The sequence below is a fragment of the Clytia hemisphaerica genome, unplaced genomic scaffold (assembly GCF_902728285.1).
Source record: "Clytia hemisphaerica strain Z4C2 unplaced genomic scaffold, Clytia hemisphaerica genome assembly, whole genome shotgun sequence".
Taxonomy (NCBI): Eukaryota; Metazoa; Cnidaria; class Hydrozoa; order Leptothecata; family Clytiidae; genus Clytia; species Clytia hemisphaerica.
In genome coordinates this window covers 3636960-3664711 of record NW_027103286.1, presented here as the reverse complement: position 1 = coordinate 3664711, position 27752 = coordinate 3636960, and the positions used below count along the sequence as shown (strand labels likewise).

The following is a 27752-nucleotide window of genomic DNA, read 5'->3' as shown; positions in this document are numbered from 1 at the left end:
CATGATATTATTGTTTTGATTGGAAATGCGCGAATCTGATTGGCTACCTTATCAACGGCTTTTTTGGCACATACAGTTGACGCTCTCTAATTCGATCTTCAAGGAGAATTGGATTTGCATCGAATAAGGGAGCTTATCGGATAATAGAGCGTCGTTTATGAGAGTTTCTTGTTGACGGGGATTTAAAATTTCATCGGATAAGGGAGCCTATCGAATAGTAGAACGTCGAATTAAAGAGCGTCAACTGTAATTCAAACCAAATGTAACAAATTCAAACTGGGTCACAAATACCATACTCTCACTGAGTAGCTTCTGATGGGATATGCTTTGGCTGTGTAAGTTTTGGTTAGAGAGTATGGATCTCCAGACTAGGGTAACTTTAGGACGGGAATTTTATACTCGATACGCATCCCCTATATCAAACATATCAGAGGGGATGCATGCAGCCTAAGCTCATTATGTTCATATTTCGTCTGGATGACAAATAATAATTAGCGGATAATGTTCGGATGAAATAATTTTATCAGTGTTTGAGCCAGCCACCCTAGCACTATACTACCGAGCTGTTGCCCTATAGTATTCACCGGCAGCAAAACCTGTGTCTATGTGTTCTGACCATCTAGTGTATAGTTTGTTGTTTGATGAGATAAATATTAGGATATGTAAATAGCGTACCGCTATGCAAACGCCAATTTATTAAACATAATTATTACTTTTAACATTTAACCGAAATTCAATCCCACAATACTTTTCATCTTGATTCGTAAAGCGTGCAAGTTTGTATTGTCGATAAGTGTAATTGACTTACAAAAGCAATTAATGCAAAGAATGATGGGATTAAAACTCGGACAACACAGTAATTTTGATGTCTATTTTTAGAACCACTGCGGTATGCTATTAGGAATTACAATGTAACTTATATTGAAGACTAAATTTCTCATTCTTTATATTCTCGTGCAGGTTTACACAGAATCTATCTTCCTTCAGAAGTAACGTGAAAGCCATGTTAGGCGTGTTATCTGGACATAGTATACCAGTATTGGAGATGATGGGCTTCACTGTGTAACCAAAAGCAAACTCAATGGAGGTTGGTGAGGAGAAATTGTTGATTTCAATTACCACGGTGATACGAAGTGAAAAGTTCGTTATGACGTATTGTTTCTCTGATTCGCTAGAAAATTCACTTTACTGCAAACGATCGATAGATAACGACAAAAATGAAACGAACTTTATATTTTTATAAGCTTTACCATGAGAAAAATAGTCACACAAGTCCACAGAAGTCTGGGCTCGAGTGCTTGACATGTCTTGTTTTTTTATTTTTTGTATGAACGTTTTTTTTTGAGAGAGATATTGGTGTATCATACATTGTCCAGTCTGTGTGACTGCGTGAAAGAAAACCTTAGAATAGAATTTTTAAATACAATTCATATTGCTTCAATATCCTTAACAGAAATTTTAATCCCCATTGTAATTTTTTGTTGTAAGGTGTGACTCTCTTGTTGAGGGGGCAGAAGTTTAAGCTTAAAATATTGACCTGGCAAAGAAGAGGACAGACACCCCTTTCTCGCAGACCCCCTCCCTCTAATGAAAAAATTGGCAGAAATTTCATCCCCAGTGGAAAATTATACTCTTATTTTTGTCCCCGCTGAAATAATCAGACAAATAAACCCTCACTGCAAAATATTGTGTTATTTTTTCTATCCCCTTTTTTTGACTAGTTTTCTGGCTTAAAAAAAAACAAACAATGGAATTCGAATTCCCAGCAATAAAAGACATTTGAATATGAATCCCCATCGAGTTTTGGTCCGTTACTTTTACCCCCATTGGCTGAAAAAATCCCACCGGCTGTGAGAAGGGGGTGTTAGAGGGGTATTTTTTAATTGTTTAGGGTAGAGGTGGGTAGGGTTAACTATTAGATGTATTTTTATAAGCAACCAGGTTGCTAAGGCTCAAGGGCTCAATAAAGCTGTATTTACCATCTCGTAAAACAAAAGAGCAAAAGCTTTTTAGAAATCTTACTATCTTACCTATAGCCCTTGGCCCAATAAGCATAATATGGTATAATATCAGGGGTGGTCAAGGCAAATTTTTCAGGAGATGAGTCAGAATGCTAATCAACCCCAGTCCTGGCCCGGAAATTGGAGTGGTTTATAAAAAACATAATGCCTCATCGTGATAAATAGGTGAGGACAAAATTGCGCATTCATTTTGAGGCTCAAAGTGCCAATAAATAAGAACAGCCGAACCTTATCAAAGATTTACTGCTTCTTATGAAAGTAAGAGTTGACTTCGAAATCCCAAGGAGGGACCAATCCTATCAGGTCACAGTGATGAATTCTTCGTCAGTATGTAAATTGATTCGAAATAAGATATAATATGAGATATTTACACCCGTCTCACAGTCCCGGTGGAAATTCCAGTGAGGATTGAAATTATTTTGTTCCCAGCTTAATCCAGCGGGGATGGTTTTGGAGTGCAATGTTTTTAGTGAATTTCAAATGGGAATGAAAACAAATTCAATTTTCCAACCGGGGACGAAACTTTAGCCAAATTTTAAGTAGGTAGGGAGTCCAACCGTTTCTGTGACACACAGGTATACCAACTATAACAAAACTTTGAAAGAATTTGGGCTTTGTCACCCAACAGTGACATAAATCTTTTAAAAAATTATCCTAAAAATCGTTTTTATCAAAAAATGATGCTATATACATATACATGACGCTTTTAATTACATCTCTTAAAAAATTTACATTTTTTTCAAATAAAAAATTCTACCTAAAACACACAAAGAACAAAAGAGGATGTCAATATGACAAAACGTTTTGGATTAACTGCTGACATCAGCATGATAAGTTGATCAAAATTTGTTGAAGATCAGCAAAAAGTGTTCAAGAAATTGCTTTGTCAGCATAATTTACATATGAGCTTGCTGTTGAACAGGTATAAAGACGTTATCGCCGTGGTGTTGAACGCCCTGGCTTGTAGCGGCGCCCACAAGGTTATGATGAACTTGATGTTGGTGGACGTCCGGGGCGTCAGGGACCATTTGCTCGTTTGATTGGTCTTGATCGTTGCAGTGATGTGTTCGTAAATGAGTCCTCAAATTGGATGATGAAATGAATTTCCATTTGCAGATTGAACAAGAGTATGGTTTTACACCAGTGTGAGTGAGGATGTGTGATTGTAAATTTCCACTTGTGGTGAAGGCTTTAGAGCATGCGTGGCATTTATATGGTTTTTCGCCAGTGTGAATACGGATGTGACGTCGGAGATCGCTGGATGAAACAAATCCTGAAGGAGAGAAACAAAGGAAAGGGTTATATTGAAGTAATGGAATTGGTTTACAAAAGCTCAGCTAAGAATTTAACTTTGGTAATTCCTGTATGTATGACTTAGAAAAAATCTCCTCAGAGAAATTCATAAATATCAAACTCAAATGTTTACCGTTTTTAAATTAGAATATCAAAGTATTCGCAGTTAGAACTCTTTGCTGAATAAATGGTAGAGTGAATGAAATGTAGTATAGTGTAGACATACCTTTATTGCAATGCTTGCATCTGTGTGGTTTTTGTCCAGTGTGTGTCAAGATGTGGCGTTGAAGATTTGTGAGTTGTGCAAAGCCCCGTTTACATTCGGAACAAACGTATGGTTTTTCACCTGAAGGTAAAGAAGGTAAATGCGAAGATCAGAATTTGTAAAAAAAATCTCGAAGATTAGTTTAAACTTGATTGTGATTGATTTTAATTTGAAGCTGTCTGTGTTCAAAAGGATGCTTAGAGGTTCAGTATTACAGATTCTTTCAGGTTTTCGAACATGAAGACATGAAACGATTTTTGAATGAAGAAAGATTTATAAGAAAGGCTTCTTATACCTGTATGAATTCGCATGTGTATTTTGAGGTGTGCTGCAAGAACGAATGCTTTGTGACAGACATCACATTTATGAGGTTTTCTTCCTGAGTGGATGAGAACGTGGCGCTGATAGTTCCAACTTCTGGTGAACTTTTTGTCGCAGTATTCACATTTGAAGATTTTTTCGCCATCTTCCAGTTTCGGTGATAAGAGGTCTCCGGTGAATCGTGGCATTCCTTGCATACCTCCTTTGTCAGGACGTTGCATTGCTTCAAGCCCACTGTTAATGATACTGTCCACGACAGCTGCTGAACTGTGGTCGGAACGGTTCGAATCGTTGGATGAAATGCTGTCGGTCTCGGACCCTCCATCTTGTCGACGACGCCGACGGGGCCGCTGTTGAACTTGGTTTTCGAGAGCGGCTGCAACAGCGTTTGGTAGAAGCATTTGTGTTTCTTTCCGTGCGTTGTTATCGAGATCGAAGAATTCATTGTAAAGATCACGTTTGACTTTATCGTTTGGATCGCCGACGTCGAATTGGCCGGTGGGTCCAGCGAGAGGGTTTCCAAGACCGAATTGGCTCATGACTTGTTGCTGTTGTTGTAATTGTTGTGCTTGTTGTGGAAGAAATTGTGCGTATTGTTGTTGGAATTGATCTGCTTGTGTGGACGAGTTTGAGAAGAAATTGGAAAGGTTGGCAGCATTGTTGGCTTGGTTGCTCATATTGTTGACAGGGTTGCCAAAGTTACCAAAGTTGTTGGCGTTCATTTGTTGCGGTTGAAGATTCATCTGGTTTGGCAGGTTGAGGTTTTGCATAAAGTTGTTTTTCTGTGTATCATCATTGGTTGGTTGAAAATTGGACCAGTTGTTTGTTGGGTTGGTGTTGTTGAAGTCTTGTTGGTAGTGACGTGTCCATAGGGTGGGAAGGTATGAAGAGTAGTATTCTTGAGGGTAAAAACCGTAGGTGGGAGGGTAGAAGAAGTTACCATTGTTTGGTACTTGTTGATCTTGAAGTCCTGTTGGATCTGAAAAAATGAAAAAATATTGCGAAAATTAGAAAATTTCATGAATTTTAATGATTTTTTTTAAACATTCTAAAGAAGGAAAGACCCAGAAGCCCACAAGTTTAGGGACAATCATAGAATATTTTTACAAGCCGAAAATCCTCAATGTAAATATGATAAGGCATCAAAAATTCTTATAAAAAACTGCAAGACACTTCCCACACTTTATAAGAATGTTTAGGTTAAAATTTGGGAAACATGTAGCAGTCTGAGTGTTATTCTTTCCTAAAATGCTTTATTTTTTGAACAAAAACTTCAAACAATTTGAAAACAATTAAATTCAAACTCCTTGGTAAAGAAAAATATTCCATAAAGGCAGGGTTTGGTAAAAGAGACGATTTTCAGGTCAAAAAATTGAAAAGAAATTGACACACAGTTCAATAGCTTCATGCTAATTCCTCAGAAATATGACCACGTGACCGTGGGAATTATCGTAATAAATTATGCATTTCAAAACCTATGCGAAAGATCAAATCAAGGAATTCCTTTATAGAATCTTTCAAACTTTTAGAACAGAAGAAAGATTTGAACTTTCTTTCCGGAAAAAGTTTTATAAGGGGCAAAAAATCTTCTGAACGGAAAAGGCAAAAAAACATTTTTGAACAAAGCAAAGTCTCAAAAGCGATGTGTACTTTACCAAACTTCACAATAATAGAACGACAAATTAAAAGCCTCAACAAAATTTTGCAAAGAAAAGCTTGAGGGAAAAATATTGTGAAATGGCAAAAAAGTTTTCTTGTTTCGATTGCGAAAATTTTCTCCCTCTTGTGTCCAAAGAATCCATGTCAGTATAAATAGAATACTCTTGTAAAGTTTAACCCTAAAATGACTGCTTTAAAAAACAAATTAACTGTTCATACCTCCATTTGGGTTTAGTGGATTCTGTGAAACTTGAACATTGTTTGGTGCCACACCCACATCTGTGGCTCCGCCTAAATCTCCACCGAGCCCTCCATCATCAAGAGCTTTATCCTTCTTTACTAAAAATGCTTTAGGCATGACGGCCAATTGATCAAATTAAATTTAAGTATAAAAAAAGTCTTCTGTCAAGAAACCACGTGAGCAACTCGTTTTGCACAAACGAAAAAATGCTGAATTAACTTTATTAGAAGCCGTTTGCTTGCTTTGCTTCAGCATAAAAATCTTCTACAACTAAAGTGTGCTCTCTGTAATGAAGCATATGAGTGAAGTACATTTGGCCGAACATGCGTATTTTATAATAAATACAACTAACTCTCCACTATTCTTCTCACAGAACAAAAGACAAAAAAAAAGTAAACAATAGATTAGACACCAATCTCCTTTTTTAAACTTTTCTTTAAAACAATTGTTTTAAACCAACCTAACAATGGTTTCTTTCTCTTAAACCTGAACTCCACTTGCATGTTTTCTTTACATTCAAATGACGTCCGTTTGTTGTTTTCAATTTTTGTGAAGGCGCTAGAAATAACTCGGCCATGCGCATACGATCAATAACCTGAGGCAGCTGGATGAGGCAAATTTTCGCAAGCAAATTTCAGGCTGTTATAAAAATATTGCATGGATGTTGTAAATGAACCGTCAAAAAACCATTTAATTTTTTCAGGTGTGAATTGGGATTATTATCCTTTTAATCAAAGTAAATAACAATTTAGATTGATTTCATTAAAAAAATTGTTTTCATGTGGGAAAAATTGTGAAGCGTGCGCGCGCGTGGATTTGGCTGTACAGCTGAGGTTGACTTTAATTTGACAGAAATTGTATCCAATTCAATTTTTGTTCATCCTTAATTAAGCTATTTTGGAATTTGTACAGTCCGGAATTCTTGTATCAAAACTCAATCAAAGTAGTTTAGAGGAATGTGTCTAGGTTTATAGAAAAAAAGACTTCGCTAAATATTTTTTTATAACTGTTTCAAAAATTGTTTGAAAACATAAAACACAAATAAATTCAAGTTTGTTCGTGAAAAAAAATTGTTCGCGGTTGGTTGCGCATTCAGATCAAAGATTGATGTTACCTACATGCTAAAAATTCTATTGAAAAACGTGAAAAACAGGGCATCGCAAAAAAAAGCGCGCTAAATTTCTTTGAAAACAGTTGCGAAAAAAAACTTTGGCGAAAACGATAAAATTTTGTACAAAGAAAAGAAGATTTTTAATCCGGCCAGTTTTTCTGCAGAGACCTTCAAAATTTTTAATTAACCTTAGTTGAGCATGATGAAGCTCGTAACAAAGGACAAAGGAAAAAAATTCGCGCTCATTTCTACATTATATTTTTTAATTCATACAGAATTGTACTCAATAGCTGTGATCAGATTTTTCAGATTATATAGCTGTCTCAAACTCAAGATAAAAAGATAAAAGGTCGAAAGTCATTTGATGACCACAGCTAAACTTTATATCTGCATTTTCTAAGTACAACTGAATTGTCAAAGTAGAATTTCCCTAAACTATTATCATCAGAAATTAGCTGCAAAAAATGACCTTTTTATTATTGTGGGTATTTACCAGAAAGATTAATCCCTCTATTATGAAAATTATTTACATAAAAAATAATTACTGAAAATTTCATGAAAATCAGGGAGTTTCTAAACATCGACCAGAAATGGCGACCACGACCAGCGACCACGACCGGCGACCAGATAAATTTGGGTTATCGAGTTTTTCCTCTTTCTCCACCTTAGAGTCTTTCTCCTATGATCATTTATTTATCGAATTGAAGAGTAAAAACTCACCCCTGTCTCTTCTACAGTAATTATAAAGCCACGTGCAAAACGTGTAGAACAGCCATTTTAACGCTCTTGGAGCTTGAATGGGTTGTCAATTTCTATCCTTTTGTATTTTCAGCATCAAATTAATCAGTGGCAAATTTTTTGCTGAAATTCATTTAGGAAGCTTTATATTTGATCATCAGATCATTATTTTTTCAAAATAAGTCATTTTGACAATGTAAGGACAATAGAATAATTGATGAGATTGATATCTCTAAAACTGCCCTTCCCAGCTTTTGCCTACTGACAATTTCTATCTATTCATACTAAAGACATCTCATTCAGCATAATTAAAATATTTGGTGTAATAAAGTTTACAGGCATCACACTTAATTGCCCTGTCGATATTTTTGTCAAAAAGTGTCACTTTGTCTAGAAAATGACTGGTAGTGTCAAAGGTCACTTTTAGTATTCTAAGCTAGAGTAATTCTCAGCCACGTGCTCAGTGGTTCATTTGAAAGCCACATCAGGACTCGATTTGGATGTTCTCTACGGTGGAGAGAGCAGATAAACTCGATAACCCAAATTTATCTGGTCGCCGGTCGTGGTCGCTGGTCGTGGTCGCCATTTCTGGTCGATGTTTAGAAACTCCCTGAAAATCAACCTATTTTTAAAGTCAATATAAAAGGTTCTTTGATCACGAGGGATGATCAATTCACACAACCCATCGCAAAATAATGGTTACACAATTTTCAAATTTGTTTGGGAGAATTTTGAAAATATTAAAGGGATATGACGTTAGAAGTATTTTATTTGATTTCTCAGTAAATAAAACCACCCTACATCCTACAAGGTGCCCTAGCTAAAAATAATCTCAATAGGACCATCAAAGTCACATAATTGGCAAAGGAAAGGGAAAGTAAATGATAGATTCGATTATTATGAAATCATCTAGAGAAAGTGCTCCATCAAAATCAATTGGTGGTTCAGCAAGTTATGTTTTCTGTATATAATCACGCTACTGTATCCTTGAGATTTGTCCCCAGTGCATCCAATGCTATATAAGTTTATTGTTTTTGATGTTTTGTGCTGAAGGTTTCTGTGCAATTTTCTGAATTGAAAAGGACGAAAGAGATGATTTGTATGCCCAAAGTCAGAAATAAAAACCGCAAAAAAATTATTCTACCCCTCATTTGAAAAAGCATCTTCAGAGACATATGAGCAGGCAATCGGGAAATTTTAGGTGAATTTGATATAAGTTGATTAAAAGAAGGATGATCAAAATTAAATAAATTTTCATTAGAGTAAACACATCCAAACCAACAAATAGCCGAGTATCGAAATATTCGAGAATTATTAGCACTATTGATTGAGGTAAACATTTATTACCGAAAATTGAGAAGTTTTATTGTTAATAAATTGTATCAATGGCGAACATATTACTGATATTTTTGCAGTCGGAATTTCCTTGCGGCGGTGGATTATTCTTCAATCAATATCGAATTTCAAATGAGATTTAAACAAAGTTCCAAATTGGGTCAAGAATGTGACATGTGCGTGAAAAAAGCAATTTTGAATTCTCCACACAAATGTCAAAATGAAAGCTCATTATTTCCCACGTGGAAAAAGAAAGAAATGATCCACTTATGAGGAACTTAGTGCCCAGTCTAGAAGAACAATATATGGCAATAAGGAACTTGAAAAGACTGGGGACAAGGGTGTTAGAAGTCAATTATTGTAGTATTTCCCAAGCAAATAAAAAACCTTTTTGATACAATTTCATTCTCGCCTTTTCTTTTAAGAGCAGGTATTCGATGCGCGTGAGAAAAATGTGAGAAATATTTGCGCCAAATACCAGTATGCTCAAAATGTTTATCAACAACTGTGAAAAAAGTTTGTTGGGTGTGAAAAAGTTGTTTAAGACAAAGATGTAATTTTGTTTCGACAATGTTTGTTGGCAATATTTTTGTTTCAACGAATGTTTAAAAAAATCACATGATAAAAATTATAATTTAATAAATTCTGTCATGATTTTGATTAAATTCAAGATAATTGACAGTTTATATTATGTCACTTTAAGTTTGTGGCTTTATATTGTTCAGCGTATTGATGAGAATTATATAAATTACATGAAAATTAAAAAGTCATTCAAATATAAAAAAAATAAATATAAAAAAGTAGAAAAATATCCCAAGTCAGAGAAAAAAACTCTAAAATTAAATTTTCCCACGCTACAGAAAAAACCATACCTATTTAAAGCTTAAAATGTATACAGACTATGTTTCATTATAAATTTAACAAACGAGAAAATACAAGATCAACTTTCTCAATAGCTTGAGACAATCAACAACCATGGTGAATAGGTTTAAACAATAGCACATATTTTTTCACGTAATAATTATTATGTAAACAAACCAAATGAATGTACGTCAGTATTATTTATTCCTTGAATGGAGTGGGTGGTCCTATTCTTCATAATTTATGCTAATAAAAACAGCCAATCAAATTGACTCAAAAATAATAAATGCCACACCCAAACTCATAATTAGGGTCATACGACAATCTTGATGGATACCATTCGCACTTTTTTATAGCTTGCATGATGATCTCCTTCTAAAAAAATAAATAGAAATTTCGTTTCGTAAATTTCAAATAAATAAACAGCTGCACATGGATGAACGTTTTTGTCGAAATACAATCTTTCTTGAGAGACAATTTTATAAGAATAAAAAGGCTGATAAATGCTCAAAAGTGTCCAAAAGAGCAATTTGAGGAATGGCTGAAATACATAGGGTACCAAAAAATATGTTATGTAATGAATTTTTGCTTTACTTTTGATCATCCTTCTTTAAATCAATATGTAAATAAATTCACCTAAATCTATAATTCCAAGTTAAAATATGGAATACACGCTTCTTTTTTTATAAGAGTGGTGTAAATCCATTTCATCATGGATATTCTTAACTTCTTTGGGAAAATCATCCTGAAATATTCTTACAGCATTCTTAGGTTAGGATCCTAATTCAGACTAGATTATAACATTTTAGTACATACGCCTCAATCATATGGCATTTTTGTGAAAGGAGTGAGCCTTGGGGGTAATTGGCGACTTATAATTGAAAATGCTCTAAAAATGGCATTCTTAGCTTCAGCAGCAAAATTTTATGATGTTAATATTCTAATATTCATCATGGAGATTCTTTTAAGTGTATTCTTATTTAAAGCGTGCAATTATTACCTCTGGAGTTCGATGCTAAAAGAGCCCAGCGACGAGGTGCTTGGAAGCAGCTCTTTCTCTCCATCCTTGCTCATTTTAGCTGAGAAAACTTGGAGTGAATCCCCTGTAATTAAAAAAGGAAATTGTCTCAAAAAAGAGGCTAGGTCGTGCATGAATAAAAATTTAATAATGAGCTGGAGACTCAAAACCGCTGGTCATGAAAATTCAATTTCGGAATAAAATTTCCTGTTTAAATTAATGGAAAGGTTAATCAAAATTGAAAAACATTTGGACATTCACCCTGCACGGAGCTGCTAAGGTCGTATATTTTACAGCGTTTCATAGTATAAAATTTCTAAAATTAGAATTTAATTTATTTTCATTTCGTGATGCGTGATATGTTTGATCACTATGCTGAATGTGTGAGCGGTCAGCGGTTGGTGAAAATAACACACAAGCACAGTTGTGCCCCTAGGAAATGTAAAACTGAACGATAAATTTGTTTTTTTTAAGCTTTCAGATGTTCTTAACATGTTCTTGTTTTCAGCATTCTTTAAGTATTTTTGTCCATTTTTGTAAGAAAACAGGTGTTTTAGAGCCCACAAGACCTAAAAATGTGGGCCACCGAAGCCTTATGTTCTTATATAGTTTGTTCTTATAAGAAAACGTGTTAAAACAACTGCAAAATTTGCCGATCCCCGTGTCATCGCTGCCACATCCCTTTAAGAGCAGAGTATGGTGTGCACAGAATGGATGATCTGCTTAGAGTTTACACGTTTTTTATAAGAATATCCAAATTTTTTGAAACCTTTGGATGTTTTTAACTTTTTGAGTTTTAAGCCTAGAAATGTTCTTAACATGTTCTTATTTTCAGCATTTTGTGAAAATATTTAAAATATTTTGACCATCGAATTATGTTCTTATGTAGTTTGTACTTATAAAAAACGTGAAGTTTCAACGTTTACAACTTAGTTGAATGTTCGATGGACATGTTGTTTGGGCGTTTGTGTGCAGGATGGGGTTCTTACCTAGTGTATCCTTATGTTGAGAAATCTTTCTTTGGAAATTTGAACTTGCCATGACAAGATACGCACATATTTCTATATTTTGTAATTTTTGTCAAGGAAAAAATTGCTCGTTACATCCTAGAAGAAAAAGGTAAAAAATCCAAAGCGCTAAGTGAGAGCCTCTATTACATTGGCCGATCAATGAGTTTGTTTGCGGATTTATGCAGCAAACAGAAACAATATATAACTTATTTACAAAAATTGTCTCCTTGATTTAACTCTCTCACCGTGCTAATTCGAGGTTTCAAGACTAAAGCATCACTTCATAAGAGATTTTCTTAGTTTTGTCCAGTGCCGTAGCAACTGGGGGGGGGGCAAGGGGATGCTATGCCTCCCCCAATAATTTTTTCAAAAATGGTTATTTTGCAAAATGCAAAGTTTTTCTTTTTTAATTTGTCATACTAGTAATTGTATTTTAAGTGCATGTTTTGAGTGCATTTTCAAGCAATCTAGAGCTCAAATTTTCAAAATTTTCCCCCTCGGGCCAAACCATGCTTGGTCCTCGCGGTGTCACTTCAGCCCCCCAATATGAAAATGCTTCCTACGGCACTGTTGTCTAAAGCAAAATGTTTGGGTTCGTTGGAAAGCGCTTTTTTCAATTCTCTCAGCTCATCACCTAAAATTGTGGGTAGTCGAAACAGCAACTCACAAACTAATTAACGAAATTAATCTAAGCTTTACAAAAACATTATATTATACAGTGTGACAAAGAACACGAGATTGAAGAAGGCTTGTAGGGATGTTATGATGCAACTTTAAAGACCTGGAAATATTTAGTGTGAGATGAGGCACAACCTGTTTAACAGGGATTAACTCCAGTTGAAATAAAGGAATTGAAAGACCCTAGCTTGACTTGATCATCTTACAGTTTTCATTTAAAAGAATTGATCAACTACTGTGGGTATAGACAATCCCCGACTAAGATTTTCAATGAAGATTCACCCTCATTTTGAGAGATTAACTAAACGGTGTTAATCATAACAGTTTCACTTATTCAAATTCAAAAAACTCCATACAAAATGCACAGTTTTTTATAGAGCAAGAACAGCTTGAAATTTGGGATACAGTGCAGAAAACCCTTTATGGGAAGATTGTTGCAGTTTGAAAAAAATATATAAAATAAGACTGATCAAATTATAAAATCATCTTAAGATGTTGTAAACTTTCTAACACTATTAACTTGTGGATCTCTTCAAATTTTGACGTGGGAATTTGATTTGAAAGGAATGGCGTAATATCATTATGATGAAATAAGGGGATAATGTTTCAAGGGACGGTAAATTGCGTTTTTGCAATATTTAATAAAATTCTTCCCGCTCATTTTTTTATATGCATCAATCTTTGTAAGAAAATTAAGACATTTCCTTGCCCAAAAGGATCTTTTTGGTTGGGAGCAGGCTAATACTTTGCAAACATACCCACTGTCTGGATATAATTTCGTTCTGGATAATAGTATTTAAATTTGACTCTCTCAAAATTCGAGTCAAATAAGATTTAGGTGAAGTCACTGTAGCAAAAATAATGTGAGTTTCAAGCTTTTTAACGAATCAAATCCATAAGGAAATTCTTGAAAGGAGTGGAAATTTAAAACTGCACCCTGTCAAGATAACAAAATTAAGGGAAAATTCATTTGTTCAGATATCGCGATGATTTAATAGGATTCACTTCAGAGTTCGGAGCACATGCAAAGCTATATTATAGAAATTCTCACATTAAAACTCTCTGATGTCATTTAAATGTTTGAAAAACGTCTATTTGGGATCAATTACTGTTAATTAGGCGGTGATTGGAGGCACATAGGAAAACTATTAAAAGGGAGTATGAATCGGCTTCCTTTTGAAGTAATTACATTTTCTGTACTGTACTTTTTTCTTGTACGGGTGGATAATTCAATTTCGAGAGGTGTGAAAAATGTTTTGTCTCACTCCAGATCGCTCTCATTTTTTTCTCGCCAGTTGTGTACATAATCCATTCCTGGGCCAAAATACATCCCTATCTCAGTGACAAGTGGGAGTGAACGCATTGCTAATCCAACTTTAAACAAATTTGAATCTCATTCATAGCATGATTAAAAGCCGATCGAAAATTTTATGAAATTTTTTGACTCTTTTGGCCAAAATCTTACACAAATTCTGGAACTTTTACCAAAAAATATGGTTTCAAAATCAAAATTGCGTTTAGAGAAGGGCCAACCCCTACTTCATACTCCATGTCGACATGTATGCTGACACCGGCACAGAAAGGGTGAAATACCAACAATGATACTGGCAGTGGTACGCAGGCATTGACAAGTATATGAATTCCACCCTAGTGAGAGAAGTTTTGACATTCAGGAAGATCTGACTAAACTTCGGTCGATTCTCATAAAGTTTGGTCAGGATTTTCCGGAAAGTATGTTTCTATGAATTGCAAAGTTTCAAGGTTGTCGGGCCCCTTTAGGCAAGTAGTCCTTAGAGAAGGATAAATCCGCCATCCGGCGAAAGTTTGAACCATGAATTTTAATCCAATCTAGTTAAAAACCCTCCAGCACTCCGATGAAGACTTGGTGTGTTTTTAAAATCCCCTAGTGGAAACATTTTACTTGCCCTTCAAAAAATGAAAGTATGAGAAACTGAGAAACGTATCCTAGAAATCCCTTGTCACCATTCCCCAACGACATCATCAAAAAATTCACGAGAATATATGAAAAGATACGAGCCGCAGTGTCGACTTTGATCAAACCACTTTTCGGTTTATTTGACGATAACATAGCTGATTCAAATAATCTTCGTCTCAAGTGGTCAGAATATAACGGTGTAATCAATGTCTCGATTGCCTCAGCAAATTCAATATCGGTGAAGTAACCAGGACGTCTGACTGGGTGAGACCTCAGACTTGCAGATAGCTGTAAACGAAAATGTAACAGTAGTTCAGCATCAAGCCTAAAGGAACATATGCCAATTTGATCGTTAGGGAAATACATACGTTTGGGAAAGATGTTCACATCAATTTCGTGTAAATTTCGCGAATTGCAGTCTCTTTTTCAATAGATTTATTTCTTTTTTTAGGCGCTTAAAAAAAAATATATCGAAACACGAATATATCGCAAAAATTAAGCCACATGAAATTTATTCCATAAAAACATAGTCATTTACGTCTGAAACTAACTGTTCGCTTCCCCCCGCCTTCCACCTCGTCAAAAAGAGAGATTCCGAAATCCTGTTTTAAAAGGTCCGTTGATTAGAAAGAAGTAAGTGTATGAAGAAATATACCTCTATCATTCTTGGTTCTTTCTCGTGCAAAAGCATGTACAAAACATAAGATTGAAGTAAGGTAGGGTTGATTTTATTTTCACTGAAAGAGATATAACCAATTTTCATGACATCAACTTCTTCATCCTACAGACAGAGAGATAAAGAAGGTAAGTAAGTCAGTAAGTCGTGGGTAAGTAAACTTTTGAGAATGGTGTTTTTCCTTTCATTATGGATATTCTTAACTTTTTTGGAGAAAATCATCCTAAAATATTCTTACGGTAGGTTAAGGACCCCAACTGATGAGCATGCAATACATACCTCAAGCAAAAAAATGGCTTTTTGAAAGAAAAGGTTCAGTTTCCAAACGATGGTGATATTCTTAGAATAATCTTTTTTTTGTCCAATTTCATCATGAATATTCTTATAAAATATATTCTTATAAAGAGAAAAGCGTGTAAATCGTAATATTTTATTCCTGCTAGCAAAGCCATAAACGTTTTTTTAAAGAACAATTTCATAAGAACACGAGGCTTAAAATTGGCCAAAACCTTAGAAAAAATTAAGAACAATCTGAGCCTTAGATTTCAGAAATTGACAGTTTTTAGACTGATTTTAACAGATTTTAAACCCATTTTATGTTTTAAGTAAAGAAACTAAGTGTGTTGAACGCATATTTAAGCCTGAAAATCTCAAAAAAGAACCACAGTCAAGCTTGCAGGAATTGGTCTGATTTGACTTTGACCGAGGGCGAAATTTTATAGAAATTAACCGTTTAAGCATCATAAAGTAAATTTGAATTTGCTAGAAGTTTATTTTCATCTCTGAACCAAATCAATAGGCTAATTTCCGTAAACAAAATACACTGTCCATTATTCAGAATCAACAAAAAATTACTCACTGTCGCAAAATGGTAAAGAGTCTTAAAAAGTACTTCGACTTCTTCAGCTCTCCTCCACCGTCTATTATTGATGATGTCAGCATAATTCAAAACATATCGGAATGATGCAGCGTCCATTGATCCATTGCATATTTTGCCGAACAGTTTGATTTCCTTGAAAAGTATCAAATTAGGGTCAGGGTCATCGGGGCAAATTAGCTTGCGCGATCCTTAAAACTTTGAAGTCATCGTAGTGTCAAAAAATTTCAACAGGGAAAACCAAGATTTCTACTGTGACCTACTTTAGCAAAGATGGCGCTTTATTTTGCTTCAGCTGTCTTGGCTTGGTAAAGATAGAATAGCTGTCTAGTGTTTTATGTAAGATATCTGTGTTGATTGGAGATTAGAAAGGAAAAACGAGGGTTCTCAACAAAAGGAGACTTTAAAAAAGAGTCAACAAAGCGAAGCATGGTAATGTAACATAAAAAGATTCGAACATACCTGATTTTCCTTTTGAAATTTTTCTGTATGGCTGAGGATTTCATGTAAAACAACACCAACAACTTGATTGTCATGGTAACGTGATTCAATGAATGACTTCAAAGAATCCTGTAACGAACGATGGATTCAGCAATCATACAGGGAATTGACTTTTACTCAATACTCACTTTTCTACAGGAAAATTTTTTATAAAAATGTCTACCATCTTAATCTTCAAAAAAAAACATATCTACCAAGAAAGCACGGGGAGTGTTGTTGTCTTCGTCCCCTCCGTTGTCCATCCACAACATGTAGGCGAAAAATTCATGAATCAAATCCAACAAATCTCCTGCAAGAAAAGAATTTGAATTTAGTGAAGAGAGCCTCCGAAAATTGCTCTTTTTTCTTGATTGCTTAGCATTTAACGTACAATTTTTCAATAGTTAATTCGATCGGACAGGCAGTCTTTGCTAAAAAAACAACAAATTTGACGACGAAGCAATGTTTATAAAAAGAATCTATTGTTCAAGTGGTTTAGTGTTTGTCTGCTTCAAGTTTTTCTTTGAGACACATTAGTATCCATTTTTGCGATATCTTAGTTTATTTAATATCATATCATAAAAAGGTTTGAAAGTGGCTACAGACAACAAGCTTCGAATATTACAGCTTCCTCGACGAACAAAGAAACGAATAGCAAACCTTTTTGAAGTAATCGTGTTAAAGGTGGATCTTCAGGGAAATGTTCATGATACCATGGCCACACTTTCTTATGGAAATACAACTCCTATTGAAAAGAAACATCTTTTTACTTCGTAGTTGAGGATTATCGAGGGAGCATTTTTTGACCAGTTCTTCCTTGAGGAAAAAATTCATATCCTTCCGATTTTTCAAATATCTCTTGATAATATAAGTTTCGATCAATAAAAGAAATAAACCATTATTTACCTTGCTGCTAAAAGTAATTTTTCTTTTGGCATCTTTTGCTTTTGACCTAAAAACAATATCGTATCCAATTATTCATTCTAGGGGAACAGATATAATGACATAAAGTATTCCTTTATTCTTTAACAATAAGAGAATTTCCATCGAATTCAAGATTAGATTTACTCTTTATCCAGAGTGAAGCCCCGCTTTGACTTCGACTTCGTGTGTCTTAACTTGCATAAAATCCTTCTTTGTACAGTTGACGCTCTCTAATTCGATTTTGAAGGGGAATTGGATATTCATCGAATAAGAGCGTATCGAATATTAGAATGTCGTTTATGAGAGTTTATCGCTGACGGCGACTTAGAGAGCGTCAACTGTATATACGGCGACGGCGTCAGATACGTGATATTGAAAGAATATGAGGTCAAATCAAAAAAAGAGAGCGCTTACTTGTTTGCAGGTGCTGGAACTTTTAGGCGTATAAATTTCAAATCTGTGCAGGGCGTGGTAAAATTTAGAATATGCTCTGGACAATTCAATTTATGTAAGCAGATGAACGTCTAAAATAAAATAAAAAACAGCTGATGAGACAATTTGATTCGTTGAAATAGGAGCTTGACACAGCGTGGAAAATGAATACCCAAAGAGTTTAATAGCCGATAATAAAAATAAAAACTCAAAAACAGAATTCCAATTGAAAAGATTAAAACTATCAGGAGGGATCGGGTTCAATAATCCGAAATGATAAGCCGTCGTCGAACATAGAGGTCGTCGTTGCCGGGCATAGAGGCCGTGGTCAGACATCGAGGTTGTTGTAGAACATGGAAGCCGTGGCTGGAGGTAGAGGTCGTCGTCGAACATAGAGGTCGTCGTCGCACATAGAATTCTTGGCCCAATTTTATTTTGGTCTTTATTTTGTAAGTTCTGGTCTGGAAATTTGACAACACAGTCTTCAAAACACAGTCTTCAAAATACACCTTCGTCGTATTTAAGTATAGCTAAGTCACGTCGTCACCGGACATAGAGGTCGTCATCGAACATAGAAGCCGTAGCTGCCGGACATAGAGGTCGTCATCGATAACATAGAGGTCTTGGCCGGACAAATATAATAATAAGCCTTGTTGCTTTACAATCCTTTGTAAATATACAAATGCTTTTTCTGCTGAAATTTCCTGGGAATTTCCTCTTAGTGTACTTGATGAAGAAACCTCCAAAACACCCAAAAGTACCACAAACTCTAGAGTTTGTGGTCCTCCCTCTTCACCGTTCGAAAAAAATGTTTTAACGCCAAAACCACAAAAACTAGCTTTACTTTGTTAAACCTGCCGATCTAGCTATTCGGAGTTCACAGATATTTGTGAACCTAAATCAAAAAATATTCTGTGGGCGAAAGTCGTTTTCTGTCAACTGTCATATCACGTGTATTTTACAAACTGGTCTTAATTTGCTTAGCCTTAGATTTTACGTCTCAGGACTGAAAATTACTTTTGACTTATTAAAATTAAAACTTATTAAAAGATACAGTAGTTTCGGAAATTTTACAAACTGGTCCGTTTAGTACTAAATACCACCTAGAACCGTTTTTCGGTATATTTTGCTTTAATTTAATTTGACAAATAGAATGAATTTGCAGGGTGCTGAATTTCAACAAATACGAAATAGGTGGCTGAACTAAAATTTTGTAAATCAACTTATTGGTAAGCCCAGGAAAAACAGCGGATTGATCTTGAAAAAAACTTGCGGCTACTAGAAAAATATTTTTGAAAAGTTAACCAACTACCCCGTTGTTCGACGGCGACTTCTATGTCCGGCAGCTACGGCTTCTATGTTCGACGACGACCTCTATGTCCGGTGACGACGTGACTTAGCTATACTCAAATACGATGAAGGTGTATTTTGAAGACTGTGTTGTCAAATTTCCAGACCAGAACTTACAAAATAAAGACCAAAATAAAATTGGGCCACGACCTCTATGTTTGACGACGACCTCTACCTCCAGCCACGGCTTCTATGTGCAACGACGACCTCTATGTCCGGCTACGACTTCCATGTTCTACAACAACCTCGATGTCCGACCACGGCCTCTATGCCCGGCGACGACGACCTCTATGTTCGACGACGGCTTATCATTTCGGATTATTAAACCCGATCCCCCCTGATATAAAACAACTAAATCATTGTTTCATAAATAAGCGTCGTTGAAATAATCGAATTCTAATTCTCGTTCTTACGTTCAGATAAACCCTGTCTCACAGCCCGGTGGAACTTTTTTCCTCGGTGGGGATAAAGATTCATTTGAAATCCCAGTGGGGATAGAAATTATACTGTTCAAAGGTTTAAAAAGTCCAGTGGGGATGAAATATAGGTCAATTTCCCATTGGGGCTAAAATTCCAGGGTATTTTCCTACCGGGGACGAAGAGTCTGTGACTCCCATATCCGTTAATCATCTTGGATTTATCTAAGCCAACCAGGAGTAATATCTCACAGGGCGTTTAAAATCAGAAATTATCCTAAAAAAATGCTGGTCAAAAGAATGGTCAGAATTAGTTTTACCTTTTCGCGACAGCTTTGACAAAAATCACAACCTGGGACCTCTGTGTAATACTGGCCATTGTTTGTTGATTGCATTAACTGAAACGAAAGATGAAATAAAAGAATATTACTGCCAAGACAACAGGACAATTACGTTAACTACTTCAGTCTCATAGCATAAAATATCCTAAACTGACGGCCAAAGTTTGACTTGATGCTGCCGTCAATTGAGTTTACGGCATGGACTAAATATTTTCGTTGGACGTGCACTTTGACCAAGATGGCAGTATTCAGTTTTCTATAAAGAGTAAAGACTTTTTAAAATTTGTTAATGACATCATCACTAGTAGCCAATGCAACTTCAACATAATTCTGAATATCATAGCTTGATAAAGGTTTAAATAAAAAGGTTCTCAAGGCATGCAAATGTGTTCCTTAATAATGAATTTAAAAACTGAAGGCTATAGCCATTATATTCCCCTGCGTGTATAGGGTATATGGCAATGCCTTAGTTATGAAATGAATTTCTTACCATAAAAGAAAACTTGTTAAGAACTTGTTGATTTGGCACGAATGGATTCTCTGTATTTCCTTTCTCCATCAGTTTCATTAAATCACCAGTCATTTCAGATTCTTTCTTTTTGAAAGATGGTTTTCTTTTGTTGTATTTATTTGCGGTACGTTCCTTGCCCTTTCCCTCATCCTCTTCAATTATCGAGACCTCTTTTGTAATGACTTGCTCTTGCTCTTTGAGCAGCCCAATCTATCAAAAGAAACGAAAACACCCCCTTCTTAAAGACCCACTGTAACCCCTTCTCACTGGGAAAATTGGCCAAAATATCGTCCCCGGTGGAAAATTATACTCCAATTTTTGTCTCCATTGAAAGTAATCAAATAGACCAATCCTCACTGTAAAATATTTATTATGCTATTTTCCCCATCCCCACTGGATTTTCTGACTTGAAAACAAAAGAATTTAAATTCCCATCCATAAAAAATATGGAATATCAATTCCCACTGAGTTCCAGTCTGTTATTTTTACCCCCACTGGCTGAAAAAAATCCTACCAGGTCTGTGAGAAGGGGGTTTACGATATAATGGTCAAAGTCGTATATTGTGTTTAATATCCCATCCTTTTCCTGGATTAGAAGGTGTTACTGGATTCACTTACCGTGAATAAATGATCAAACGGCTGCCATATGGATTCTTAGAACAATTACCCCTCGAAGGAGGTTGTCCAAGGACAATTATAATCCCCCCTCTTCCCATAAAAATTCGTTTTTGATTTATTTGCTTCTTGAAGTTAATATTAAAATTGCCACTGCTATACAAACCCATCGAATCTTAACCAGTGTAAAGGCTAGGTAAAACAGGTCCAATATTTCATCCAACATATTGGATCAAATATTGGATGAAATGCTTGACTGTTAGTGGGAACTAACCTCTCTTTGGATATTTTTTACGGATTCCAAGAAATTCTTCGTGGTCACTTTCATCTGTAGAATAAAAACGGAATGAATAAAGAAACAATTTTCGTTGAAAACAAATTTCACCAATGAAGGCTAGTACGTGTGAAATAATTTGATTTGCCAATTTACAGGAACGTGTGTTGAGCAATAGCAAATGATATCATTGCACAATGAATATAAAGTGAATTCAGTTAACTCGAACCTCTGTAGCTCGAAAATCTCCTTGACTCGAATAAGTTATATAGTTCCTTACTCCATTTCTCGAAATTTCCTTAACTCGGACAAATTTTTGTCATTAAGACTCTATTGTATAAATTATTGATATGAGTACTTAATAAAGGGTATAGAAATGAGCGAGAATTACCCCTTTCACTTCTTCTTCATCTTCCTGGTCATCTTTTTCATGAGCATCATTTTGAGGGATGATGGACTTCCTTTTCTCACTGTGAAGGAAATTACGACGTCGACTTGCTAGATGTTGATCATACTCTAAAATGGAACATCAGAACCAATCATCAATCTTAGAAAAGAAGGATAAGACTTGAGATTAGAAGATTCAGAGATACAAACTTATACTACATGAACAGTAGCGTAGACAGGAGGGGCGCAAAATTTGTGTAGGAGAGCAGATTTTTATGATGCTGTAATTATATATTTATAATACGAAATCAGTTTACGAAAATACTTTAATTTCAATCCATGGAAATTGTCGTTTATCTATCTTGAAGGGCTCGACAAAGTATTCGAAGCATTAAAAGTTTGACACAATATATTATTAGAGCTGAAAGGAATTGATTCTAACCAGTTATGAAACGGTTTTGAAGTTCATTGAGATGTTTTTCAAGTGTATGGATGGAATTCAGTTGGTCTTTACGTTCAGCTACTTTGACGTTTTTCGGTACATGTGAAATCTTTCGTGTTGATGGTGATATGTGAAAATTTTGAAAGTCTAAAGATAAAGAATGATCGATCAGTGCGACAGTAAAAGATGTGCAAAAAGCAACAATTACCATCTACATAAAGAACATCAGTTAATACCATGAATAGATAATTACAGTGTCATAGAAATCTGCCCTCCTACAAAAATTTTGCGCCCCTCTTTGCTACGCTAACTGGAACATTGTTCTTTGACCCAATACTCTCTTATTTGAAGGATAATGAAAAAAGTCAGAAAAATTCTATGTAAAAATGAAAAAAATGTTTAAGAAAGAAATCAAATTATTCACAACAGAGTTAATCATCTGGATGAAAATTATAAGGTTGTCAAACTTACCAACGTCTAAGTGGTCATATTCGTTTTTATATTTTTCAAAATTGATCATTTTTTCATGAACGTCTTTCAATTCAGCCTATCATAAAAGAATTAGGTATGAATGTCATTTTGTAGTCATATTAGAATTTGAAGATCAGGGAAAGTTTTTAATAAATTTTCCATTAGAAATTTCTCTGCCACTGTCAAGAATACTTTGAAAATAAACTATATTTGAAAGGAAACACCAATGACAATAAACAATTATCGTATTTACATTATAGTTTCTTGAAAGTTCTTTGTTCTTCTCTTCTTCTGACTTCAATTGATTTGATGACTCTTTTAACATTCTCATCAATCTGATATGGTTGGTATATAGACAATATTGTATTGTATCTTCTTTTTTTCCCTAGGCTAATTTGGCCTTTCTTTCTCGAAACGATTGACTTTGTATTTTTAGAAACACAATTAAAGTCTGTCCAGATATAATTGGCAGTGGAAACAAGAATGCCTGTAACTTTTGATAGTCAAATATAATTATGGAAATTTTTTTTGCTTGTTTTAGAGAATTAAAAGCGCTATATTTGAATGTATTTTTGGTTGAAAAATTCGCGATTTTTAGCGGTTAAATTTGCGATTGTAAAAATTGAGCTTTTTTTCTACTTATACTATAACGTTCATTTTTACACCAGTGGTAGTTCAACCTTAGGTTAAGAAGTTTGTTAAATTTCAAGGCGAACAGAAAAGTCCTTCGGAAGATATGGGACCCGAAATACCCCTTGGTAGCACTTTTCTGGGAAATATCAAATCTCCAACTTATTACTAAAAACGGGGGTAGTGATATGATAAAACAGTTTTTCGATCATAACACATTTTACGATCTCTTTAATGACCTCATAGCCAAACAGTGTTTAGTGTTTTGTGAATTAGCAAAGTTCTTTTAATGACTTAAAAATAACAAAGGCAATATAAGTTCATGCTTATCTTTTCAATAAAAACAATTATACTGTGATTTCACTTCGCTTCGAAATAATCAATGATACCAATAATACCAATGCACCAACACTTAAAACACTTTCCAACTTTTAATTGCACTGTTCAAAAAAGATAACATAACCCCCGTTTTTAGTAATAAGTTGGAGATTTGATATTTCACAGAAAAGTGCTACCAAGGGGTATTTCGGGTCCCATATCTTCCGCAGGACTTTTCTGTTCGCCTTGAAATTTAACAAACTTCTTAACCTAAGGTTGAACTACCACTGGTGTAAAAATGAACGTTATAGCATAAGTAGAAAAAAAGCTCAATTTTTACAATCGCAAATTTAACCGCTAAAAATCGCAAATTTTTCAACCAAAAATACATTCAAATATAGCGCTTTTGATTCTCTAAAACAAACAAAAAAAATTTCCATAATTATATTTGACTATCAAAAGTTACAAGCATTTTTGTTTCCACTGCCAATTATATCTGGACAGACTTTATTACAATTTTTTATGAGAGAATTACAGTTAGCACAAAGATTCCTTCAGATGAGTTTTACCTTGGCCTGTCCTAAATATCTTTGCAGGTATGACAATTTTTCTGTTTGCTAAGAAGTTGAGATGAACCCTCTAATCATGTAGATGAGACAATCTTTATATTAAAAGAGCCAGCCTCAAAATCTAGGGTTAAGACTGAACAGAAAATTATCAGGTTAAGTGCCTTTTAGGGTTAATGGCATTGACAAAAAGCATTATAGTCATTCTACCTTGCGTTTTCTTCTGTCAAGTTTTTCATAGTTTTGTTTTGTTCCTCCATCTTTACTTGAAAGCGATTTATATCGAACCTAATAAAAAGTTTGCTTAGCTGTAATTAACAGTTTTTAACTGGTACAAACACTGAAAACATTGATAATAAAACGTTTAATTCATTCAAAAAAAATTCCAAGTACCTACCTCAGATTTTCAATTTCTTTTAAATTTTTGCTCAGCTCCTTCCCCATACATTCTATACTGTGACAAGTGAAAAACACATTATATTCATATTATTTTATAGCATGAAAATGACCTGAAAATAAAATAATTCGTGTGAGTTTTGTGTGTGTGTGTGTGAGTTTTTTGTGTGAGTTTTCTATAACAAACAGGCAGACCAACTCGATCTTACTATTAATAGTATCAAATCTGAAAATAATTAAAGTACCTTTGATCTCTTTCATGTAGATTTTGTACAAATTCATCGTGCTCTGTTTTCCTATGGATTGATTTAAAGCTATATTAATTATGTTCAGGAAAAATTCATTTCACAGGCGAGTTTAGTTATGGAGTGACAAAGTTTTAGTGGATGGGATGGATTAGCCAAAATAAAATAAGGCACTTCACTGGCTGTATAAATTCGTTTACCCAATTCTATGTATTCACATACCTAGCGTCCTTGACAAATTGATTCAAAATGAAATAGGGGACATCCTCAATGCTTTCTCCGTTAGCAGTTTTCTGCTTGCTGTATATGCCATCTGAAAATATAAATGAGATTGTATGTAAAAGATAGAAACCATAATTCTGTTAATTTTTTTGCACATTTTATTTTCGTTCACCTCTGAAAATAGCGTGTTCCTTTCTTTCCCACATTTTATAATACTTTTTGAGTGTTTTTGATGAAATCTAGTGTGAAAGCCTTAGTGTGAAAAAATACACAAAAATTATTGGCATAAGGGTAAAAAAAAGTTTTAAGGTTACAATCAAAGGTAGGAATAAAAGTTAGGTCGAGTTCAAGGCCAAATAATTTTTAACAGATTGTAAAATTATTTTTCTTTTGGAAATCTTTCAGTCATTCCAGATTTTTTTCATGAAAAATATAAATAAGCTGTTTACAAACCATAAAGATCATTTTTGACCATCTGCAAAACACCCTTGCAAACACCAAAACAAGGAATGTACTTTTCTAGAGATAAAATTTTAATTCATAATAATTAAATAAATCAATCCTTCCATATTCATAACAAATTTCATTACTTGACAAAAGGAAATTGGAATATAGGGAGGGCTAATATTTAGACTTTGTTTCTTAGGGGGGGTCACGGGGTGCCAATTATGCAATTTTGCCAATGTTTCCCCTTATTTCCATAAAACTATCCAGAAAAAGAACCAAAAATCTACCACCAAAACTTCTTTGAAATTCAAGGATTTCCACAACAAATTTTGAATATTTTTTTGTCAATTTCGAAATTCCGCAACATTTTTGGCTAAATCCCATTAATCTACACGATTGCCCAATTTTCCATCTCTGAAAGAGGACACAATTTTCAAAATTCTGCTGAAATTTATATCTAATTCCCCCACTCTGCTCCAAAAAAAGGTGAAACCCCCACTTCTAAGCCATTGTTTCGACAAAGAAAGTCCCTTTGTAATTTTGTTTCTTAGATCTCAAAAACGGATTTATATGCATAAGTGTAAAAGTCTGTACAAGCATTTAGCTTGGAAAGACCTTCTTTCAGAGCCTATAGTTATCAAAATACATAATCTTTGAAAGAACGATGACATGAACGCAAGTGGTAGGGCCACAATACAATACTTTACCAAACGTTTGAAATGCAAGTTTTGTTTTTTTTAGCAATATATCACTAGTCGTGTTTGAATTGACATCATGCTCAATTTCTTTCAACTTGATCAGATAATCATTTGCTAAAAGTGTGAAATAACGTAATAAAAATCAAATAAGATCTTTTCTTATCCTGATGTCATCATGTTGAATAATGAGAAACTCCAGCATCAAAACAATGACACAAAAATGTTTACCTTAAGTTGGTCTAATGTCGACATCCTTCTTCTAATTACGGCATCCTGCTTTGGAGATATGAAAAATAGGAAAGTCGAAATCACTGATAGACAAAAGATTTTTTCCTCTCTGATGGGTAAGCAAAGAAAATTACTTTCAATCAATCAGCGATTCCAACCTTCCTATTCCTATCTCTAGAAGGGTGTTGAAATTAGAAGAGGTATGTCACATTAGACCTACTTATGGTAGTAAACACATTGTACCTTAAAGTAGATTAAATTCATGTGGATAAATTTTTGGGCAGAGTTGCCAAATTTTGTCCTTGCAAAATTTTTAGATTCTTGATTCTTAAAAAAAAGCCCACGCAAAAAATTAATCCACTTAAGGTGCATACATCAGAGTGTTCTGTTACTTGCAACATTGGAGTTTTTAAAAATTATTCAACATTGGCGATTGGACTATTCACTATTCCAAAAATAAATTGTACATACAGGGGTATTGACGAACTTTTTTCACTAACCCCCCCTGGAAATCTTGGATGACAAAATATCCCCTCGAAATTAGTAGCTGGAAAGTAAAATTTTGTGAAAAAGAGCCTGGAAAATGACTATTGATGTCAGTTTAGAAGGGATGAGCCCCCTGGAAACCTTTAAAACCCCTTGGAAAATCTGAAAAATTAACAACAATCTTTGGAAAATCAAGGATCAGAACCCCCTGGAAAAGTTTGTCAATACCCTGTATGCTTTCAAAATGGAATAGCCCAATATTATCCCCTCCTCTAGATTTTTTAGCTTTATTCATATCTATTACTAAAGCTATGTAAGTGAGTTTTGTGTGTTCTTTCTAAAACCAAATATGAAAAATTTTGGTAAAATAGCAGAAATTTGGTAAAGACAGGTATAAAAAATACCAAGGCTGTTGGCTTTGATGACTTGAGCACTTTCAACCGACATCACAAAACCACGTGCTTGCACTTTCGTTTTCTTTGTTAAAATTCCTGGAAATTCCAAATTTAGTTCCTGCTCCTTGGCAACCTGGAAATGCTTGGAGCATCACCAAGTGAAATTGTCATCACTGCTATGGAGACGATGTTTCCATGTCATTGCTACACGAATATGTGGTTTCAAATCATGTAATTTAGACACCAGCGCCAAATTATCTAAAAATGGTAGATAGAGCTGTGTAAGGAAATTTGAAATCATGCTTTTTTTAAATGGTTCAGGTTTGTTATGTTTATGTTTTAAGTATTTCTCTTTTTTCCAGTTTTTCTGCTGCAAATATTTACCACGATTCCTTTTTGCTCATACAAGTGAGAATAGATATTTTTAACTTGTTGGTT

The 27752-nt window shown here is 34.6% G+C and overlaps 3 protein-coding genes across 6 annotated transcripts in view; 1 reads left to right on the top strand and 2 right to left on the bottom strand.

Annotated features, from left to right (window-relative positions):
- Positions 1–1426, top strand: part of LOC136807823 (exportin-7-like) — a 61597-nt gene extending 60171 nt beyond the window's left edge. The window contains exon 34 of the mRNA XM_067064448.1: positions 961–1426. Coding sequence (XP_066920549.1) covers positions 961–1066 — 106 coding nt within the window. The 3' untranslated portion in view covers positions 1067–1426. The remainder of the gene's footprint in view (positions 1–960) is intronic.
- Positions 1427–2627: 1201 nt separating this feature from the next.
- LOC136807813 (uncharacterized) lies at positions 2628–6109 on the bottom strand. The gene is made up of 4 exons (XM_067064438.1): positions 5779–6109; positions 3875–4879; positions 3541–3660; positions 2628–3294 (listed from the first exon to the last, which is right to left on the bottom strand). The coding sequence occupies exons 1-4, from the start codon at positions 5915–5917 to the stop codon at positions 2918–2920; spliced, it is 1641 nt and encodes a 546-aa protein (XP_066920539.1). The 5' UTR covers positions 5918–6109; the 3' UTR covers positions 2628–2917.
- Positions 6110–9557: 3448 nt separating this feature from the next.
- Positions 9558–27516, bottom strand: LOC136807780 (uncharacterized). 4 transcript variants are annotated; one of them, XM_067064407.1, is made up of 25 exons: positions 27324–27497; positions 26215–26319; positions 25514–25579; positions 25061–25151; positions 24839–24889; positions 24595–24651; positions 24408–24485; positions 22937–23018; positions 22684–22759; positions 22213–22359; positions 21775–21899; positions 21384–21437; positions 20474–20704; positions 19963–20040; positions 17859–17968; positions 17427–17472; positions 17181–17265; positions 16736–16830; positions 16503–16610; positions 16023–16175; positions 15143–15268; positions 14586–14775; positions 11853–11924; positions 10846–10948; positions 9558–10220 (listed from the first exon to the last, which is right to left on the bottom strand). In XM_067064407.1, exons 1-25 carry the CDS (start codon positions 27364–27366, stop codon positions 10196–10198), a joined length of 2397 nt encoding a protein of 798 aa, XP_066920508.1. In that variant the 5' UTR covers positions 27367–27497; the 3' UTR covers positions 9558–10195. The 4 variants fall into 4 exon arrangements, with proteins under 4 accessions (XP_066920508.1, XP_066920515.1, XP_066920522.1 ...); XM_067064414.1 differs by lacking the exons at positions 25514–25579; positions 26215–26319 and having other exon boundaries at positions 27324–27516; XM_067064421.1 differs by lacking the exons at positions 25514–25579; positions 26215–26319; positions 27324–27497 and adding an exon at positions 25233–25281 and having other exon boundaries at positions 10112–10220.
- Between the last annotated feature and the right edge of the window lie 236 nt (positions 27517–27752).

Bases quoted from the DNA above. Each gene is read 5' to 3' on its own strand.
- LOC136807813 (XM_067064438.1), bottom strand. From the start codon at position 5,917: ATGCCTAAAGCATTTTTAGTAAAGAAGGATAAAGCTCTTGATGATGGA. The intron at 3,661-3,874 runs GTATAAGAAGCC...CTTTACCTTCAG, and splicing joins ACACATGCGAATTCATACAG to GTGAAAAACCATACGTTTGT. The intron at 3,295-3,540 runs GTATGTCTACAC...TCTCTCCTTCAG, and splicing joins ATGCAAGCATTGCAATAAAG to GATTTGTTTCATCCAGCGAT.
- LOC136807780 (XM_067064407.1), bottom strand. From the start codon at position 27,366: ATGTCGGTTGAAAGTGCTCAAGTCATCAAAGCCAACAGCCTTG. The intron at 20,705-21,383 runs GTTAGTTCCCAC...TTCTTTTGATAG, and splicing joins TAAAAAATATCCAAAGAGAG to ATTGGGCTGCTCAAAGAGCA. The intron at 17,473-17,858 runs GTAAGCGCTCTC...TATTGTTTTTAG, and splicing joins GTTCCAGCACCTGCAAACAA to GTCAAAAGCAAAAGATGCCA.